Raw genomic sequence first — 23,195 nt, forward strand, 5'->3', positions numbered from 1 at the left:
GATTATAGGTTGTTGTAATAAACCATAAATCTGGTTTTCTGATTGAGACTGTGATTTTTAGTATCTACCAAAGCTATGAATTTAACCTCCGCAGGCTCATCTTTTGAAGGTGTTGTACAGGTTTCCTTTGAGGATGAGGACTGAGGGGTGAGATACAGAGAGATTGTTTTGTGAAAACTGTTTGCCCATGGGTGATACAATGTTTTTGTCTTTCTGTACGGAGTTCATTTAAGAGTGCAGTAATTGACTGGGTTCGCCCATATAGTTGAAACAGGTTCTCTTGGGGTATTTCATGATGCAATCTACTTCTATGGTGGAGTGCCCTTGTTTAGTGAAGATTGTTTTAAGTATGTAAAGGTGTGTATCCTGGACTTTGTTTTGGAGCATATTCTGTGGTATCTAAGTGCCTGGCTGTAGATAACAGATTTCTTGGTGAGTTCTGGGCCGTTACAGGATCTATAAATATAGATGTGGTGATCCGTGCATTTCTTGCATGTAGTAGTCTGTAGGGTTCCATTATTGAAGCTGACCATAGTGTCCAGGAAGTTGATGCTGGCGTGGAAGTCTTTGATGGACGGGTAGTGGTTGTTGTAGGAGGGAGAGCATAGATAAGATACAGGTGTGGTTTTTAATGGAAACATCTCAAATAAAAAAAGTTGTGACATCTTATTTGCCAGAAGTTACCTAAGTAAGGACTGTACAATGAACTACTTATGTATGCCTGACTGGTTTCATTATATAATTAATAAAATAAGGAGTTGTGATGAAACGTAGAAACACAGCAAAATAATTTCCTTTTTGTTCACTTATGGATCAACCATATGGTAAATAAATTATCTCAAAGACTGCTAATTTTGTACTTGCAATTCCAGAACAAGATATTAAACAGGTACTATTGGACTCCAGAGTGTATGTTTAAGGCTAGATTGGCAACACACAGTGAGTGTTGGAGATGCAAACAGCCACATGCCAACCTTTCACACAACCTCTATACCTATCAAAAATGCATGTGTTCTGAAAAACTACACTCAGTTCTCTCAAAAATTGTGTGTCATTATTTTCCTTCTCCAAGCTTGTGTATTTTAGGGGTGCTCGGTGAGTTGGAATTACTAGTTAACATTAAGAAATGGATTGCAGTAACTATTCTAGTGATCAAAAGATTTATTTTTGGAAAGTGTAAATATGCAATGCCTTCCTCATATAGACTGGCTGAGTAAGCTCTCTGTTGCTTCATTAATGGAAACAATGAGAAAGCTGGAAAAAATATGAGGATGTCTAGTCACACATGAAACTATTGTATACCTTTGATATATTAGACCTGATATGCCTAGACTATACTCTCACTTATGTATCTATTTAGTCACTTTGATAATTAATGCTCTGCATGATCATTAGAGGTTCAGGTTTTGCAAATAATAAGCACTGAACATTATTATCTATGTTATTTCCATCTTCTATATGTATTTATATATGTTTTGTTTCTTTGTATGCATTTATTTTATATAAAAACAAAAATAAAGTTAAAAAAGATTGCTACTAATATTGCTAGCTAACTAATTTCTTATTTTACAAAGGAAGTACATTTAAAACAACTGTAAAACTGATTTAATCAAACTAACCACAGCAACAATCTTAATTATGTACAATTTGGCAAGAAAAATTATATACTTAATCAGGTAAGTATTTGTGCTATTTTCTTTTTTTACTTGAAGGGACATTCCTGTGAATGTTATTTTGATTTATAACACACAGAACAATTAAAAATGCAAGATAGTTTTTTTTCTCAGAAAAAAAAAAACACCACCGTTTTACTAAACTAGTATTACAAGCATGTGCAAAACTTGCTTTAAGCAAATGCTCCAATCCACACCTTCCTTCCTAAAGTCTGCAGCATCCTCAGCATCATTAAAATAATCTGATAACCTTGTAGACTGAAGTCCATCCACAAAAGTGGTACAGCATGGGTAGCTGCAGGTAATTTATTACCTGAAGCTTACACTTTCTTACTGATGTGCCTAACACCTGACTTGCAAGACTACCTTCTTAGAAATACAAGGGTAGTTTGGTCTCAGAAATATATACAACTATATTTAAGATTTATGGGAAGAAGACTTGATAACAATTGGCATCAGAAATATCATGGCGGCATTGATTATGGATTCATGTATAATGGCGGTTCAGTCCACTTACTGTTAGCCAAGTGGAACAGGGGACACTATTGTTTTTATTATTTGTACTGTGGTAATGCCTAGGGGCTTCAATAGGAACACTGGCCCTACTGTGCGAGGTACTGCACAAACACACAACAAAAAGTTCCAGACGTGCCTCAAAGAGGTTATGGTCTAAGTTTACAGTAAGATGAGACACACCAGGTGGATGCAACAAACTGAGTAGGAAAACATAAGATAGCAATGATACAATTATAAACACTGTGATAAGCTGGGTCCCTCCAGCTGCTTATCTATTTGCAAGGTTTTTTTGTAGATATCACTGCAGCAGAAAGGAGAGATTTGAAGATGGCTTTGTGGGTGTTTATGTTAACTCAAGACTAGAGCTGTGAGAATAATTTATTTTTTGGCCAAACAAACAAACAAAAAAGACTAAAATAAAATAAACCCACATTATTTCAGATCGACCTGAAAAAAAAATTGTTTTTCTTAGTGAAACAAAAACTGAAAACCTTTATTAAAAGAAAAGGATATTTGAAAATGGCATTCACAATACCAGAAGAGAAGGAGGTGATGGTAGAACCGCCCTCTCCCCCCGTCAGCCTGATAGCCCCATAGTTACCGAACTCACCTGGCATGTAGGAGACCAATTTCAAGTCCCCAACTCTGCCAGATTCATAGCAGGGATTTGGGTCTCTCACTATCACCTCCTCCATTTTTGTGAATGATGCCTAAGTGTGTTTATAAATCTACCCTGAAAAACCATTTTGGTCAGAATTATTCAGCAAATTCACAAAATAGTTTTGGTGGACCCGAAAATACATTCTTCAGCAAATAAACTATTGACCAAAAATTTTCACCCAGCTCTGACGAATACATATAATAAATGTATCCCAGTGTAGACAAGATATTGGTGGAGCACTATCATTTTCAAGGGTGATGTTGCTTTTCAATGCTCCAGAGATGGTAGGTAGGCAGGAGCCTAGCCTCCCTGTTCCCAGAAGTGATAGAGGAAGAGTGGAAGCATGAGTATTCCTCATTAGACACAGCTGTAGGCAGGATAAAGAAAAAGGGGCTGGGGAGTGACATTAAAAAAGGCTATTAAGTCTGCATTTTAGTTGCTCCCTGTTCATCCTGAAGATTTTAACTTCATGGGTTTCCAAGTTGAATCTTATTACTATTTTGATAAGGTCACGACCAAGGATTTCTCCATATTTTGCTCAGCGTTTGAAAGGTTTAATTAGATGCTAGAATGGGCATGAGTGAGGGAAATGGGTTTGCTCCAGGCAGTTCATTGTCTTAAGGACCTTCTCTTCATAGGAAATCTGGGTTGGATGAATGCACCCACCTAACTAAGAGCTTTTCAGAAGATGGCCCAATACTTGGGTGTCCTCTCAGCCTTTGAAAAGGTGAAAGGTCCAACAGAGAAGTTGACATATTTAGGAACTGAACTGGAAACAATGCCAGGTTCATCGTGGCTACCCATGGCAAAGATAATGTTAGGTTTATATTTATATAACATTTATCAAACAATTAATGAGTATCTGAAGATTCAGCTGGATGCTGGAACAGAAATTACATTGTATGTCCAGCGAAAGCTGTCAAAACCTTTTTAGTCATAAAGGGATCAGGAGCTAAGCCCAATATTCATACATGGGGATGGCAGCTATTCAACTGGATAGCAGTTTGCTACAGTTATGAAGGCGCTCACCTACATAGGTCTCCACCCTGCAAATTTTGGAACTCGTTCTTTTAATATTGGGACAGCAACAACAGTAGCAATAGAGGGGTTTGACTCTCTGAAGGTCCAGACAGTTTGGCATCAGAAACTGGGTTGTTATAGGACCTATTCTTGCTCTGCTGCTCGATTGCTGGTGCATGCCAGGGATTTGAAGCAACTTTGTCATTTGTTATTGCAGAAGACATCAGGCGGAGGGTTGCTGTCTGGATCTGAAGGCATGCTATTTTGCATTGGGCCCACAAATAAGCAGACAGGTCAGCAGGTTTAGCGCAATTGAACTTCAAGGCTGATATACTGGTACAGCTGAAGGGGCATGTTGTGGAATCTATTTATGCCTCTTCTGCAGTCATTGATGGTCAAATTCCAGGCATGTGACATCCTGGTTATTCACCTTGGTGAAAATGAGCTTGAAGTTTGCACTGGATTAAATTTAAGAATTAGGAGTCAGAGAGACGTAGACTTGATTAACAGGGTAACAGCCACACACTATTGCTTTGATCAGAGATGTACGTGAAGAGAGTTTTTGGGGGAGCTGTGAAGCTAGCCTATGTCAACGGGGTCTAGAAGAAAGTGAACAGCAAAGTTGCAGGATAATTTTGGAAGCAGGTGGCTCAGTAATCATATAAAGGGACCTCCTATATACTTAGCCTCAGCTATTAAGGGATCATGGAGTCCATCCATCAGATGCAGGGGTTCTGTGACCCTAAGAGTTGGATTGAGGAGAAAATACATACTGGACAACATGGATGGAGGGTTAGACCATACTAACTGCTGGTGCCTCCAGTGGCTGGTGTCCAGTGCAGATAAAGGCTAAAAGACCCAGCTCCTAGAAGTAATGAGACACTGGATTTCGCTGGTGGACCTGCACCTATAAGATGAGAGGAGAATTCACAGGCTCAGGTCCTCCCTCGGTATTCTCTACACCTGCACACATGAGGGCGGGGAGTGGGTGTAGGGCAAGAGGATTCAGAAATGAGATGAGTCTTAGGGGTAGGCCAAAGAGGTTCTAATCAGGGCAATCATTTAATATGATGGGAGCCTTGTAGCTCCATACTGGACCTAATTAAACACCTGGTATGTGAGAGTAGGGGATGGGCACATAGCACTGTTCCCCATTGTTGAGTGAATAAAGTTGCGGCCTGCTGCTTAAACCCATCCTTGTGTCTGTCATTCATTCACCTGCATATCAGATGAATATTCTCCCCTGCTTAGATACCATGGCATCAACAGGAGTGGGTTGTTTTAGGAGCAGGCAGAAGAGAATTTGAAATGAGAACTACTGGCCTTTGGTCTACTGTGTACGGTAATAGTTATCTCTTATGATGAAAGTGACATGCACTAGGGAAAAGATTATGTTCAAGATAAACATTTCAAATGCAAAGCTTGAAACTTGCTAAGAATATAAACTAATTCATGTCTCCAAGAGCAGCATTATTCAGTGAAAATAAGGCAGATGAATATTTAACTTATCTTCCGAGCTTTCTGGGGTAACTCAAATCATAAATTACCTTTTTCTACTTCTTTTTAAAACTACTTTTCTATATAACCCATTTTGAAAACTGCACTATCTAAGACAAAAGCAAATACAAGTAGCCAACTCCTCTACTCTATTTTTCTGAACATTACATTCTCTGAAAAAAATGTTGCAGCCAGGGAATGTAGGACAATAGGTTCCAAAAATTGATCCTAATTAAATGACATGAGTACTCCAAAGAATATCATAAAACCACATAACAAAGTGTTTCTCTTAGCGTATTAGCAATAGACAACCATGCCACTTATTTATGTAGGTGTCCCCCCCTCCCCCCCACAGGTCTCCCAGCAGATACACATGCTATTTCATACTCATTGTGACTCCAGAAATGTAAGCAGACTGAAAAATTCACTGTTAAGCACGGCATTATGCAGTTCTGTTAACTAGTGTTGGGACTTAATAAGTAACCACTAGCATAGCATAAAATATCAGTGGGCAAAAAATATCTGTTGTATAATACTTCTACTCCCAAACCCTTTATTTTCATCTATTCTGTTCAGTAAGGGAAAAAAGAAATCCATTCAAAGAATGTTGCTAGCAAAATTATTTTTCTCACATACAAATGCACTTTAGCTTTCTCTTGTTCAAGTTAACGAAGAATGAAATTGATCAAATACCTTGTGCTGTTCTGCATTTGGGAGAGGTAAACTTTGATGGCCTGGGAATATGACTGTGTTGAACAGCATCATACTATCTCAGGAGTACAAGCATTCTGAACATATGAATGGTCAAAACTGAATTTTTCATAAAGTTTTAGAAGTTGAAGGTGACACTATGTGTCATTATGAGAATAATTTTCACTAGAAAAGAACCTCAAATTTGTCCTATGATGTCTTTGATGTTAGAAAGTATTAATGTTATTTATGGAGATTACACACTGTACAGGACTGGTGGGCAACCTGCGGCCCACAAGCTGCACACGGCCCAACAGGTAACCTGCTGACGGGCCATGAGACAGTTTGTTTACATTAACCATCCACAGGCACGACCTCCTGCAGCTCCCAGTGGTCGCAGTTCACCGTTCTTGGCCAATGGGAGCTGTGGGAAGCAGTGGCCAGAACATCCCTGCTGCCCGTGCTACTTCCTGCAGCTCTCATTGCCTGGGAATGGTGAACCACGGCCACTGGGAGCTGCAGGCAGCTGTGCCTGTGGCCAGTCAATGTAAAACTGTCTTGCGGCCCGCCAACGGATTAACCTGATGGGCTGCATGCAGCGTGCGGGCCACAGGTTGCCCACCACTTCTGTACAGTGTTTAGTAAAAAAAAAAGAGAAAAAGAAAAAGAAAAAAAAACCCACACCGTGTTTTGTCTAATTTAATGAGGTCATAGACTTTAAGGCCAGACGGGACTATTATGGTCATCTAATCTGCGTTCTTGCATAACACAGTCTATAGAATTCATCCAGTAATACATTCACAAATCCTAACAACATGTGGTTGAACTGGAGTTTACCTTTTAGAAAGACATTCAATCTTGCTTTAAAGCCTAAATCAAGATTTTCATAAGTAATTAGTGATTTTAGGTGTCTCAATTTTTAGGTGCCCAACTTGAGGCACCTTCATCTTAAGAAGTTGTGAGCACAAACTCTCTGGAAGCCACGTACTATTGTGGTGTCTCAAGTTGGGTACTCAAGAATGTAGGTAGCCAAAAGTACAAATCACTTTTTGAAATCTTGGTCTTTTTAGTGATGATCTACCACATCCCTTCGTAAATTGTTCCAATAGTTAATTATCCACCTTATTTCCAGTTTAAATGTTTCAAACTTCAACTTTCAGCCAACTTCAGCTGGATCTGGTTATGTTTTTGACTGCTAAACCATAGAACTGTCAGGAATCAGGTGTCTTTAGAATTATTTTGTTAAGAAATCAATCATTCTCTTTCTACAAAAGGCATGTATTTAAGCAAAACAATGGGCCGGATTCACAAATACAATAGCATAAATCCGATGTAGTTCCATTTTCTTGAGTGGACTTATTCTGAATTTACACCAACGTAACTGAAATCGGAATCTGCCCCAAGTGGCGTGAACAGGGAACAGAGGGGAGGAATTGTTAGAAGAAGTTCAGCTAGTCAACACAAGCAATGTAGCTTCTCTGTAAGTTACCCAGATCCTTTCAACATGATCTTGAGACATTAAAATTAGTAATGTTTGGTTGTCTGTTTATGAATAAAAATGGAAAAGAAAAAAAAATCCTTCCTTCTATGGATCTTTCAATCTTCATACAGTTGCCCTTAGTCAAAAACACACTGAAAATTTATGATTGAAGAAGATCATTCAACACCAGATAAATTTGTGAAGTTTCAATTAAATCATTGATGCCAAATCCCTACAAATATAAACTTCAGGATGAAAATGAATAAATGGGCATTAATAAAACAAAGACTATATAGGTCATCTGGTGCTATCTTCTGATTTCATACTCTTCATCCTGTAGATTTTCACACAGTGTAAATTAAAAAGTAATGTGATATAAGTCTTTTTCCAGTTTGGTATATGGTGTATATATATATATCTCAAGAAGTATGGCATATGGGGTAGAGACAGAGGGAAAGTAAGGGCCAACTGTTTGCGTGAACAGTAGAAAAGGAGAAGAAATTGTTGAAAAGAAAAACAAGCTACACAGAGTCTCCTGTACCCCATCTTTTTAAAAGTCTTTGAAAAGCTGGAGGTAGAAGATAGCTTTAATGTACAGGACTTTTTCTTTACCCTTTGTCTAGCTCGTCTAAGGTGGTCCTCTGCACCATGGTTAAATTTCTCTCAAACTAAACTGATTATTAACAGTGCCTCACACATATTTGGCTCAAAAGATTACTAACTGACACTAAAAACAATACCATTTTCTTTCAGGCTATTTTTTCTTCTTTAAAATAAGTGTTTGTTGTATGCCAACAATATTTCCATTTGTTTTGTTTTATGATGTTTATTTTGGAGGAAGGGTAATGGTAATTCAACTTTGAGTTTCATTATCCATATCTTGGAACAAGAAGATGATCAGTATTCCAACTCTCTGCTGCAGGCAATGAGCAAAGAACGGAGCACAGGGTGTCAGGGTTTGTGCAAAAGTGTCTTTAAGCTGCTTTGCACCAGTCCAGTCCCCCAGAGTGAGTTACAGCAGCCTAAAGGCTGATCTATGTTACACCAACTGCCTGTGATCCTTTCTCTGTGCCCACTCTTCTTACATCAACCACTGGGATGGTAGGAGTCATTCTGACCCACTCCATTTTAGAAGGGCCCACTGATACCAGAATGTCCACCAACTTGTGAGAGCTCACTGACCTCCTCCACCTGAATGTCAAGAATGGAGGCCACCCTTCTCACAAGATCTTGATGATCCCTGTGCTCCTCTGGCAATGGTGAGTTGCTTGTCGCCTCCATAGCCTTGTCTGGTCATGAGGAAGAGGATGCAACAGGATAGAGAAGTAGTGGCTGCTTTATCTCTTGTGGTAGAAAAGGCTGCTTGGCACCAATCTTGTTAACAATGCCCTTGTTGCACTCTTGAATAAACCAAATGAGGGGGAAGAGGGGAAAGTTCTAGCTGGAGGATGGACACACCGTGGTATCCAGAATGGCCACTGTTATGGGACTGGGTCCCATCTTTGACTGGGTCATTGCCACTTAGGTGGAGGCCAGTGCTGTGACTGCTGCATAACCCTGGTCCCCAATTCTCTGACAATTCCCTGGCTGCCCTCCGCTTGGGTGGGAAACAGAAGAACAAACCTCTGACTTGACTCCATACCCTTGTTACTGAAACCACAAAAGTTCACATGTGAAGTGTTTAGAGCTGACAAAAATGTGTACATTAAAAAAAATCTGTAAACAATATTCTGACAAATACTTTCTTACTGTTATGTTCATCAGATCTGTACAAAGCACAGAAAATGCAGTACAAGAGTAACAGAACATCCATTATGGCAAACACGGTAGCTTTGTCACTGCATAACAAAGTTAAAACACATCAGTGTGGTCGAGAAATTTGCACTGCCACTCCACAACTCAAGATTTTGTAATCTGGCACCTTTCACCAGCACTATAGTCATTCAAGATTAAAATAACCAAAGTAACACCTCTGCAAGGACAGCAAGAAATGCACAGGTACTGAAATACGCCCAGAAGTACAGTTTGGAAATCAGAGGCCTGACCGTGCTCTCATCTATATAATATAAATCTGTAATAACTCCAATAAAATAAGTGGAGCTATAGCAATGTAAAATCTGTGTGAGAAGGGCCTGGAGAAATTTGATATATGAAGAAGGGCCTATTATTTCATTAGCATGCAACAGCACTATGATAGCATAAAATGAGAAACAGAGAAACATGAAAAAATAAGATAAAAGGAAGGCAGAAAAAAGAAAACGTGTTTATTAATTGAGCTGGGGGGGCACAACTACAGTATGTACATAAGGCCTGCAGCTTTTTGTTTATGAAGAAATTATTCAACAGCCAGATTCTGCTCTTATTTATGCCAGTGTAAATCTGGAATAATTCCACCATACTCTATATGGTGTTACTTGCAAATTACACAAGTTGTAAGTAAGTGCAGAATCTCTAGAGCTTATAATGTTTTTGGTTTTCAAATGTTTTGTTTTGAACCACAGAATTCCACTGTTCTCTTAAATTCCCTCCTCAATCTTTATATTGTTGAGATATATTTTACAGCCTTAACACCAGTTAAACTTCTTGTCTGGGATTTGATTATGAACCATTTCCCCTTCCTATATTTCTTTTTATTATTTCATTTTAAAACATGTGATATTTAGAGAATGAAGCACAGCATCAAGGAAAGGATCTAACACATCGGATATTGGTCAAGAACTGAATTCTAAATTAACAGGTCGGTCATATAACCAAAAACACCATCTATAGTCCCCATAGGTAAAAAACTGTTCTTCTAAGAGACTAAGAAAATGTATGTAACTCTGATCTATTTGCACTTAAAAGTCTCCCCTTTTAATTTATACTGGTAGCACATACTTGGAGTATGCAGAGCTTAATGACTATTATCAGTGCTTGGGTGAAGGCTGACATCTTGGCTGACACACTGGGGACTGAACAGGGGACCTCCAGAGCTAAAAGCCTGTGCGGCAACAGAGCTATAGAGCCAAAATTCCATAGCTGGGGGCTGTAACATCTCATATCCTTTGACGATTGGCACACAGGGAAACCTGTAAATGCCCTCCTCCCCAACACCAACAGGGGATACACTTGCATCAGGTTAGTTTTGAGAGACATCCTTTTGATTAGAAACTGTACAAGTTTTCCTCCGATTTAACCGAAGACATTCATAAGACATGAACACAGTAGTCTCACAAATTAACTATTCATTAGCTCTATTCATCATAAATGGGCTCAGATAAAATTTTGTACTGTGTACTTTAATTTACTACAACTCAATATATTTTATTTAGAAACCTCAAACTTTAATGCTGAGAAAACAATGTTCACTAAACGTACAGCTGATAAAGAAAAAATGTTTTATAACCCTTTCACATGGTTCCTGGTATATTGTAGGCACTGTCAAAAATAAATACAAATTAATAATAAATTTCAATTGTACATGGATGAAGACATACGAGAATGCAGAACACTTCCCTTGTCATATTGTTTTGCTACTTCAATGTCTGGGGGGAAAAAACCACCCCAAAAGCTACTGAGTATATGCCTGGTAGTTTCACACTAAGGCCCTGACCCTGCAAACACTTCCACACTTATTTAACTTTACTGCACACATCTCAGTACATTTCCTTGAGCAGGGTGGGAGAGCGAGAAGGTCAGAGGGATGCAGAGATAGGATGGGAATGGAAAGTCCAATGCATAGGGAAAAGGGAACCAATCCCACAGAAGTTCTGTGCTAGTTGAATCCACCAGAATTATCCTTATTTTGCAGATGGATAAACAAATAGAATAAGTTACTGAATCAAAACCACAGAGGAGTGCATTTAAGAAACAGGCATAGATCACAGGAATTTCGTGCTTGCATTCTCAGATCACTATTCAGGCCACTAGGCCATGCCTCTCTCTTGTATATATTGTGATAATGTAATTAAATTGGATCCTAATGCATCAAGACCCTACATACCTTTCTTCTTAGTTACTTTGCATTAATATATATTTAATTGCATTTCACTGCTGAAAGATTAAAATGTAGGCAAATCTTTGATGTGCCCATTAAGTACTTTGAAACCACAACAAATCGGGGGGGAGGGATACCTCAGTGGTTTGAGCATTGGCCTGCTAAACCCAGGGTTGTGAGTTCAATCCTTGAGGGGGCCACTTGGGGATCTGGGGCAAAATCAGTACTTGGTCCTGCTAGTGAAGGCAGGGGGCTGGACTTGATGACCTTTCAAGGTCCCTTCCAGTTCTAGGAGATGGGATATCTCCATTAATTATTATTATTATTGTTATTATTAAATTGTGGGTGCTTCAATTACACTACAGTAATCCAAGCAAGCTACTTTTTTCATATATGCTAATAATATAGTCAATCCTATGCAGGGCAACTTCAGAGAGATTTTTCCAGAAAATTTCAACTTGTTGAAAAATATGTTTTAAAAAAGTATTCTCCAACTGAAATTCTGTGGCAACTTTCAGTATACATGCTGCTGCTTGTTAAGATATAAATAGTCTCACAAGTTGAGTAGTAACATCTTACACATATAACTAAAGAAAATGGTTATTAATAGTTTCACTGAACTATAAAAATTAGTAGATCTCCTAGAGGCTAAATTTCCTGTCATTAATGGTGTTGTCAGTAATATTAACAACAGCATTAGGTATCAAAACCTTATTATTATTATTATTATTATTAAAGAAGCCCATTCACCAATTTAAAATCTAACGCTGACAGTTTCCAGGATTGTTGACAGACTTCCCCAGAGTTGCATTAAAATTGAACAGTTCTTGTTATGCTTTATCAGCTCACTTATTTATATTTGTCTGTCTATTGCCAGTGAGACTTTGAGGTCTTCTTTTTCACATGAGCAATTCTTCACTGAAGAAAAAAAGCCTGAAAAATATTGCATAGGTGTCTTTTTTTGGATCATTTCTAAGGTTTGTTTGACAAGCTACTTCAAAGTAGAAAATAAAGGACTGAATAACTAAACTTGTCAGTGGATAAAGATATTGAGCAACAATCTAAGCAAATCATGTTAGCCATGAAGTTATAGTGTCAGAGTTAAATATACATTATGCATCAAACATTCACAGTTTTCTTGAAAAGAAAACAGTCAGCTATTACCAAATGACTGTATTTTCTTATAGCACTGTATTTTAAAACCAATCTTACAGGTTAATGGGGTTATTTATTAGAGCTGCAATTCAATTACATCAGGGGTAGGCAACCTATGGCACTCGTGCCGAAGGCAGCACGCAAGCTGATTTTCAGTGGCACTCACACTGCTCGGGTCCTGGCCTGGTCTGGGGGGGCTCTGCATTTTAGTTTAATTTTAAATGAAGTTTCTTAAACATTTTAAAAACCTTATTTACTTTACATACAACAATAATTTAGTTATATATTATAGACTTATAGAAAGAGACCTTCTAAAAACGTTAAAATGTATTACTGGCATGCAAAACCTTAAATTAGAGTGAATAAATGAAGACTCGGCACACCACGTCTGAAAGGTTGCCGACCCCTGAATTACATTATATAAAGATACCGCCTAATAGTAAGCAATTATGAAATGTATAATATATAGGCTGATATAGGCTGATCACTTGCCAGATATTTAATAGAGCAATAGGCAGTAATGTGGCTTAAAGTGAAACCAAGGAATACATATTTTGCTTTGGACATTAGTGATTTGGAACAGTTTTGCTGTTTTCCAGACATTAATTGATTTGGAGATGACCCAATGTTGTACAGTATGTTACTTCCTCTACTGAAGAAGCAACATTCAGCATGATAAAAAAACAAGTTTTGCTACTTGCAAATGTTTCTAGTTAGTTAATTACTTCTATGAGTTGATAAGTTTGTTCATTGTGTGAAAGTTAAATCTATATATGCACATTTTACTGGGTTATTAGGGCACACAAATCCCGAGTTTTTAATTCAGTTCCATTTTAGTATGTTTTAAAGGTTTGCATTCCCAACATCATTAACGGGATTCTGAAAAGCTACATTATACTACAACTTGTTAAATATATATAGATTAGATTTAAAATTACCCTATGTAGTTTGCATCTATTACCATACCAAATATCATTATTGCTCAAAGCCTATTTAGGATTACAATAAATAAACCCAAGTAACTTCAATAACAACCGTCCATGACCTCAGGATTTTGAAGGAGGCTTTAAAGGTCCCATTTAACTACCTGTAAAATTATTTTCCTTTCCTTTTTGTTGCTCAAATAAAACTTAAGTAAAGTGTATCCACAGCCCTTTAAGTCACACAAATTGCAAAACGCTGTGAACACTGGTCCTGAAGCAGGGGTGCTACATAGGATGCCCCAAAAACTAGTCTTCCATAATGCACAATTGCAGAGCAGCTTAAGAGAAGATAAGAGACTTTATTAGGTATATGCCGTGTCTTATTTTCTACTCTCCACAGTTCCTTACCCTGGACCAATCCCTCTCCTAAATACCTATGTAGGATTGTAATAACTCTCATGTGCACTCCCAGTGTGGGAGGGTAATATGAGCTGGATGGCCTCTGTGCCATTAAAAAGGCAGTTCTGTGAATTTGGGTTCTGCTCATTTGAGACACCCATCCAAAACAACCAAATTTCTCCAAAAGGCGCACAAAGGAAGTTGTAAAGAATTGTAAAAAAACCTGACATCTAATCACCTAAGACAATTGGTGTATGTTTTAATATATGAAATAATGGCTAGATGCTACAGACATTAGTGCCTGGGAAATGATGACTTTCTAACTTATGAAGAGGAGGAGGAGAAGGATTCATTCATTCCAGGATTGGTCTTTTGTATGTTCTCCCAATGCTTCACACCTTACCATGCTCTTGCCTCCTGTCACTTACATTTGTGCCTTTTTCCTTGCAAACCTCTACCTGGAATTCGCTCCCTGATTCAGTGAGCCATGTCTCCTTGCTGTCTTCCAAGTTACTCCTAAAAGCTCACTTCTTTTTCTGGCCTTTACCACTAAGCATCCTCTAAGACCCCATCCATCCACACTAGATCTCATCCCATTGCTGAACCCTAACACCCGTCCCTCGTGTGAGAATTAAGGAGCTGGGAAAAGGTAGTTGGCTCCTTATTGTATTAGATGTTAGGAGCCCCGACCCTCTTCCACAGCTTCTTTAAGGGATGCCTTCCCTTAAGTCCACTTCCAGCTTCAGTATGTCAGGGAACTGAACCCCTTACAGAAAGAGTACCAGTACTGGATACCTGATACATGCTAAGTTGTGACAACTTGAAAGCTACTTGCTGACGTACCAAGTCAGGTCTTGGAGCTGCTGTGGGAAAGGAGAAAAAAAACACTCTGTCTTAATTAATCTGGCAGAGAGAGAAATTAATCCCAGGGGTGCGGGTCGGGGGTGAAAGCTGCTGATCCAGGACTGAGAGAGGGCTCCATCAGGAAAGACAGGGCATATATACCTCAGTCTGCTGGGAACCAGTGAGTCACCTGAGCCCTTCCAGCCAGCCCCCAGCTTAGGTCATGCCCACCCCTCCCAACTCTTGCAGGAGGAGAATCCTTAAAAGATCCATGACCCCTTTCTTCCCAGACAGGGAAAGCTCATACCCACACACACCTTTGAGGTTGCAGGTACTGCATTCTCACACCAGATTTACACCAGTGCAGTTCATGTGACTTCAGCAGTGTTACATCAGTTTTACTAGCATGTCAGAAGCCCTATAATGTTTACATAAATGTGGAAATATAGTGTACAGTACTGTGCTTATAAAGGTGGGGTTTTTTTGTTTTTTTTTTGTTTTTTTTTACAACTTGGCATTTCACAAGCTAAAAACAATTTTTTTTAAAAGTAAGTAATACAATAAAAAACAGGCATTAAATGTATCTTAAAAGAACGTATGGTAACATAAATACAATGCACTTATAAGAGCATTGATTTTCCTTGGTGAATAATTTGAAATGCACAGTATAAATTTGCCATTGGAAATGTATGTGTACAACTCTGCATCTTAGAAAATTGCATATAGTCCAAATGCCTTCCATTATCAAAGATTCAGTATCATATTTGCAGTTTCCATAGATATTAAACTACTGAACAATGTCAATTTTAAGATAAAATGGCAAGTATTTTGCTATTACAGTAAGAATTGTTACCCTTATTCATATGGGCACTAAAAGGTATTGGATACTGTGATGTGGTTTACACACCCCACACTAACACAGAGGGCATGGGAAGGGCTGGAGCAATACTGGGCCAGGAAAGTTCCACCTCTCAGGCCTGCCGAAGATGCCTGGGGAAAGGACTAATATAGAGAAAGCTTCAGCAACCCAGGCAAGGTGGGAAAGGGAGGAGAGAAGCCATTTCCTGGAGGAGGGCTGCCCTGCAACAGTAGGAGAAGAAGCTCTTACTGAAGAGGTCCAGCTGTGGCTCTTCCCCCCCTACCCCACACACAGAAACCCTTTAGACATTACTCAAGAGGTAGGGAGAATCATGTGCAAAGGCACCAGAGGGTCACCTGCATCAGCCCCAAGACTTTGCAGTTCGAAGCAAAGGACTGTAACCCAACAACAACCAAGCCACAAACTGAGGGAGCAGGTACGGTCAGAAGTGGATCAGGGGAAGGTGAGCAGGAGGTGAGACATGCTATCACACTTGCTGGACCCTGGGCCAGGACCTGGTAGAGCAGAAGGGCCCAGGTCCCCCTACCCATCCCAGATTCCCCTTTGCCTAGCCCTGAGATGGGAAGGATGGGGAGTTACCAGCAAGGAAGCAGACCCAGCTGAACCCCACTCAGCAAAAAAACAATTGTACCAAATTATTGCTTTTTAGTATAAGTAGAAGGAACAAACAATCTAAAAGAGGTACTATGTGCTTCGGAATATTTAAGTATTCTTAGGTGTAACAGGTTTCAGAGTAGCAGCCGTGTTAGTCTGTATCCGCAAAAAGAACAGGAGTACTTGTGGCACCTTAGAGACTAACAAATTTATTAGAGCATAAGCTTTCGTGTGCTACAACCCACTTCTTCGGATGCATATAGAGTGAAACATATATTGAGGAGATATATATACACACATCCTCAATATATGTTTCACTCTATATGCATCCGAAGAAGTGGGTTGTAGCCCACGAAAGCTTATGCTCTAATAAATTTGTTAGTCTCTAAGGTGCCACAAGTACTCCTGTTCTTTTTAGATGTAACAGAAGATTGTACACATCTATATTTCAGTTTCAATCTTCTGCCTACATAAGAATGTTAAGATATATCATTAAGTTAATTTTGCATAAATACTATGAAATAAAAAGCAAATAAATCAATTTATAGTTTTGTTTTGAATGATGGAAATATGATAATGCTATCTACTGAAAAAATACTATAGGTCTGTCTCATCTTACGCTGGGGTTACGTTCCACAGTCACCGCCTAAAGTGAAAATCACGTATAGTCAAAATTACATTGAGTGTAATGGCGGGCGGAATCGCCCGCACTACAGAAACAGTATTTAAATTGTTATTTTTCTCTTTTTGGGGGTTTTGTTTTTGTTTTTGCCAACCGCGTAAAGCTGAAATCGCACATGTTAAATGCGCCTAAGATGCGACAGACCTGTAATATTGCATTGGTTAGTTATTTTTGTGGGTGTTCAAAATGCAAGGAAAAAAGGCATACTATAATTTCTTTGAGTCTCCAGGCTCCACTCACAGAAATTGCTGCTAGAATTGCAGCTGTTGCCCCTACTGTATATCTAGATACAATTACTACTGTAATTTTCCTCAGACCAGTCTTTCAGAGCTTCAGTGGATGTGACCCCAAGAAAGTTAACACATGGATAACGAAAAATAACCAACTGTTAAAATCCATTCTCGTAGAGCCTTTAACAACATTTCACATTATATACAATAAATATTAGCAGTATGGGATATGGGAGCTATTTTAATCCATAGAATATTAGCAGTAATAGATCTTCATTTTCTCAGTGCAAAAGGACATTAAACTGGCAGCTATACCAGCAGAAGAATTTGCATAGTCCTGGAGGCACATAAGTTTCTAACATTCTAAACAGTACTTCACTCCGATGCTGTGAGCTCACAGAAACAGTTTTCAGGTAGGCAAGCAAGGAGGAGCAAAGGTGGTCCAATAGTAAGTACCCTTGGTTTTGTATTGCATTGTATTGCACTACATTTTTCTCCTATACACCAAAAAATATAAATCACACAGTGTCCTCGACTATCCGCAACTCTTTGCCTAACAAATCTGCAAAACCAAAAGCTGAAAGCAACAACTTCTTAGATACCACAAGTGACGCACACTGTGTATACCTAGTATAACTCTTATTACTTACTGCTCAAGTGTGCATTTCTCACATGTTCTGTTGCATAAATTGAATACAGACATTAAATAGTCAACAGCTGGATAATCCTATGGCTCAGCCAGGAGGGATTTTGAACAATAAAGTGAAGGCAGACTATTCTTTTCTTTTACAAAATTTCATGACCATTAGCATGCAGCACCATTGGTTCTGACAGATGAATATGGTAATACAACAAACAACATGGAAGAGGAAAACAAAGCAATGTTTAGAAATCACTGTCATTGTTCCACTGAATTCAGGAGTGGGCATCTCAAAAGATAACAATGCTATTACTCCTATCAAATTGCACAGGAAGCACAACTGGATTCCTTCCCTAACCACCACAGAATTATTCAGAACATTCATTAAAATTGTTAAAGGGAGAAAAGGGCTTCAATGGTTTTCAAATGCCATTCAGTTCTGTTTTTAAATACAGCTCAATGTGCTCTAGAGATTTTTAAGACTGACTAGTAAGTTTGGGTGCTCAACACTCTGAAAATCAGGCCAGAGTAAGGTGTCTCAACCTGAGAAGTCAGAAGCTTAAGCAATCAAAATAACCATTCACTTTTGAAAATCTTGGCCAAGATGTTTAGAAAGTGCATACAACTCTGAGCTCAGATAAAATTTTCAAGTGCCCAAGGAACCTAAGTTCCATTTGCAAAGTCAATGAAATGTGGTTCCTAAGTCATTCAGGCATCTTGAAAATTTTACCTCTCATCATACTTCCTCTTTGCTTACTGCAGTTTTAAAATATAATACTCATTGTTTCATCATATTATATTTCAAAGTTGTTATTTTTTTAAACTGACCTATACAGTGTAATCCAAATAATTACCATACTGGAGAATAAAAAGAATAGCAAGCACAATTACACCTATCCAGTTGAAGGCCCACTTACTGTTTTTGTATTGTCAATTAAACCCTCAATTATTTTGCTTGAGGGAAAGAAGTTGATAACTGAAAAGAATTTTGAATTATTGTACTATATATTACCGTATATACTCAATCATAAGCCAGTTCGTTTATAAGCTGACCCCCACAAGATGGATAAGAAAAAAATGGAATTTTTTTATGACCCATTCATAAGCCAACTCTATAATTCAGGGGTCAGCAAACTTTGGCTCCTGGGCCATCAGGATGAGCCTCTGGTGGGCCGAGATGGTTTGTTTACCTCGAGCGTCCGCAGGCACGGAGGTAAACCTAAGTAAACAAAGTGTCCCGGTGCGCCAGCTGCTTACCCTGATGGGCCGGGACAGCAACTGGTGGGGAAATGTTTTTTGGGGGGAGAAGCTGGGGGTCAGGGGAATAACCCCTGTGACCACCCCCCACATTACCCCACCCTTAGCCCAGGACCCCCACACTCTCCCCATCCCATCCCTTCCCACCTTATCTGGGGAGAGCCAGGGGAGAATGTCTCTGGCCTGGCTGGAGCTGTTCAGCAGGCTGGGCGGCGCGGCTGCAGCCTGCTCCGGCGGGCCAGACCGGGCAGCGTGGCCGCAGTACGTTCCTGTGGGCTGGGCTGGGTGGCACGGCCGCAACATACTCCAGCGGGCCGGGCGGTGCATCCACAGCCTGCTCTGGGGGGCGGGGCCGAGCGGCACAGCTGCCGCCTGCCAGCCAAAGAGCTGCAGCTGCTTCGGAGGCTGTGGGGAGAGCAGCGTGGCCAGAAGATGAGAGGCTCTGGCCCCGCCTCTTCCCTTCTGGCTCTGCTGGCTGTGCTGCCTCTCCTTGCTCCCTCTGTTTGGGGGAGGGGCTGTGTCCCACCTCCCCCTCTCTATATCCGTTCATAAGCCGACCCCCTTCTCTGGTGCTTCCCTTTTTTACTAAAAAAAATTCGGTTTATGAACGAGTATATACGGTATATCAAGCATTCTCTCTCATTTATTTTGATAATGAAAAAAATCAGTACTAACACAATAAGTCGAAGATCATGGGCATTTAGGATTGCTACATTTAACTCTTTAATCTAGCAGAACAAACTGGCAGATTATTTATTTGTAAATTTGATTAACCAACATGTAACAGATTAGCAAATAGCTGTAGATTAGCAAAAATGAAAACACACTGATAAAAACATTATTTATGTATATATGTTGCTATTGCACATGTGGCAAGGACGGACCAAGTATTTTTCCTTCATGAAAAAATGAAACTCAGTTACTCAGTACATTATTTGGATATTAGCAACTGAACAGGTGTACTTACTCTGCGATGAATCCTAAACGATTATGGTATAGACACTCTTTTTAATACCAATCACATTATCACATGGACTATTTAGCACCAAGAAACAAGTTACCAAGATACCTAATTTAAGGAAATAATGGAATAAATAGGAATTTTTGATTACTTTAATTCTGATGTTTTAAAACTACACATGGAAGACATTATTCATGATATTCCCAGAGCCTAGTATTTTAACCCTGTTACTGTGGTCATCATTGCAAAGTGAGTATATTCCACCAGTGTTGATTTCTTAACAGTGATCACTATAGATCCGAGAGTAAAGCAGATAATTATCTTTTAGAAAAAAGCAGCACACTCACCATTTCGGCTTTCTTCATCAATAGGAACTATTGTGGCTGGAGGACCTGCCCTGGCCAACTTGCAGTCTATAAACATGAAAACAGAAGTTATTTCTAACTCCACAGTAAGGTCTCTATATTGTATTCTATAAAACAATCATGCTGAGATAATGGTCATTGAAGCAAGATAAGGCCAGGATAATTGTTAGCTAATTACTGGTATAAAGGGCCAAACTCAAGGCTTTTATTTAACCTTTATTCAAATTCTAATTGAAGTAAATGGAAGTTTTCCTGAGAAAGTATTGAATTAGAACCTCAGGATCTGGCCCATCATGAAAATGAAAATTTCACAACCTGCTCTCATTATGAATTGTTGAAATAGTTTCTATTTGTTATGACACTTTTACTTTTAATGTTATGAATACACACACCAAGTCTTTGTCACATCACAACACAATACAATTCACTTGCTACACCATAAACCTATATTCATGTTTCTCTAAATATACCAGTAGGGACCACTGTGAAGCAGAAGTCCTTCAGGACAAAAATAATGTAATGGTAATTTAACCCAAAGAACATGAAGGAATGATTAAAAGGGATACATTGTAATTAAAGTTTCACAACAGAAACAAATATGATTGGAATTTAGTTGCAACAAAAGGATCTAATTAAAGAGAGTGAACAGAATTTTAATAATGTTCTAAAGAGAATAAAAACAAAAAAAACAGACAAGCAATGTTCAGGAAGTTACATTTTGCCATCTTACCCTCATATTGCCAGTCTGGAGTCAAAAGTTTAGAGTCATCAATGGAAGCAGAGCAGAATAATGAAAGAAAATAAGTAAGATTTTGTTGTAGTTGTTTAAAGATAGATTTTAAGACATACAAAGCAGTATGCTGAGAGCTACTAAATACAAATGTGTAGTCTATTACATTAACAGATAAGGGCATGTATACAAAACATGATGTGTGTATTAGAAGGAGCTGAGCTATATAGACTAAACAGGAGAAAAATCTTGTTTACTCCTTTAAACCATACATTGGAGAAATGTTGTTAGTTTACAATACTAAGCACTTTTCACCTTCAAAGAGTCTCACAATACCGCTGAAATGGGTAGGCAAATTGGTAAATCTTACTATTCCCATTTCATAGATTTTTAAAGATATTTAGGTATAACTCTGCTAAACATTGCAATGTCTAAATGACTTAAATGGCTAAGGGCTTGGCTATATGGAGAGTCAGTGTGGAGCAAGCGGTGTGTAAATCTACACTGCTCTACCCTGCCATGCACTAAGTGGTCATGTGGACACTGCAGCCATGCACTAGAAGTTCTGTAGTGTGCAGCAGACTGGTGCACTGTAGGTTCACACCCCAGCTTGCTGCACACTAAATCTCCATATAGACATGCCTTTAATGCCATTTCAAAAGTAATTTAGTCTCCTACGAACCTAAGACTCATTGAAAGTCAATGAGACTTAGGTGCCAAAATACGTAAGTTACTTTTGAAAATGGGACTTACCTGTCACTAAGTCACTAAGGCCTTGCAACACTGAGCAAAGCAATACCTTTAAATATCTGAGAGAGACAAGCTTTCGAGCTCCACAGAGGTCTTCTTCAGGAAAGCTCAAAATCATCTCTCTTTCACCAACAGAAGTTGGTCAAATAAAAAAACCTCGCCCACCTTGTTTCTCATATATCCTGGGACCAACATGGCTACCACAACACATTTAAAAATCTGGGCCTAAGCAACTTGCCCCAGGCCACAGAGAGGACTTTTTAAGGCTGCATCTACATATAGGAAAATTAGGACCTGTATTCCTCCACTGGTGGTGATAGCAGAGGTGGAGTCCAGAGAGCACACAGAACTCAGGTGTTTCTAACCATCACGTGGTCTAATCCTAGTCAGAGTCAGTGACAGAAAACACAGTGATATAAATGCCTTTTTCCAATTTACAGTAGGGATTTTACTTTTGCTACCCCCAATGCAACTACTTGGTGACTCATTCCAGGTTCTCATAGACTCAGACTTTAAGGTCAGTAGGGATTACCACAATCATCTAGTCTGACCTCCTGCACATCGCAGCCCATGGAACTTCACCCACCCACTCCTGAAATAGACCCCTAACCTCTGGCTAAGTTACTGAAGTCCTCAAATCATTGTTTAAAGATGTCAAGTTACAGAGAATTAATCATTTACTCTAGTTTAAATCTGCCAGTGACCCATGACCCATATTGCCAAGGAAGGCGAAAAACTCCCCCGGGTCTCTGCCAATCTGACCCGAGGGGAAATTCCTTTCTGACCCCAAATATGGCAATCAGTTAGACCCTGAGAATGTGGGCAAGACCCACCAGGCAGATACTACAGAGAATTTTTTCCCAGGTAACTCAGAGCCCACCCCATCCAGTGTCCCGTCTCCACCCACTGGGGATTTTTGCTACTGGCAGTTGCTGATGGGCCATGTGCCATTGTAGGCAGTCTCATCATTCCAGCACCTCCATAAACTTATCAACCTCAGTCTTGAAGACAGTTAGGTGTTTTGCCCCCCTCTGTTCCCCTTGGAAGGCTGGTCCAAAACTCCACTCCTCTGATGGTTAGAAACCTTTGCCTAATTTCAAGCCTAAACTTATTGATGGCCAGTTTATATCCATTTGTTTTTGTGTCCACATTGGCACTTAATTTAAATAACTCCTCTCCCTGCCCAGTATTTATCCCTCTGATGTATTTATAGAGAGCAGTCATATCTCCCCTCAGCCTTCTTTTGGTTAGGCTAAACAAACCAAGTCCTCTC

General features: G+C 39.2%; 1 protein-coding gene across 2 annotated transcripts in view; it reads right to left on the bottom strand.

The window, feature by feature from the left end:
• Positions 1 to 23,195, bottom strand: part of PCDH15 (protocadherin related 15) — a 751,423-nt gene that overhangs the window by 622,360 nt on the left and 105,868 nt on the right. For both annotated transcript variants that reach the window (XM_065407245.1, XM_065407244.1), the window contains exon 2: positions 20,425 to 20,490. In XM_065407245.1, coding sequence (XP_065263317.1) covers positions 20,425 to 20,490 — 66 coding nt within the window. The remainder of the gene's footprint in view (positions 1 to 20,424; positions 20,491 to 23,195) is intronic.

This window comes from Emys orbicularis, chromosome 7 (assembly GCF_028017835.1).
Source record: "Emys orbicularis isolate rEmyOrb1 chromosome 7, rEmyOrb1.hap1, whole genome shotgun sequence".
NCBI classification, from domain to species: Eukaryota; Metazoa; Chordata; order Testudines; family Emydidae; genus Emys; species Emys orbicularis.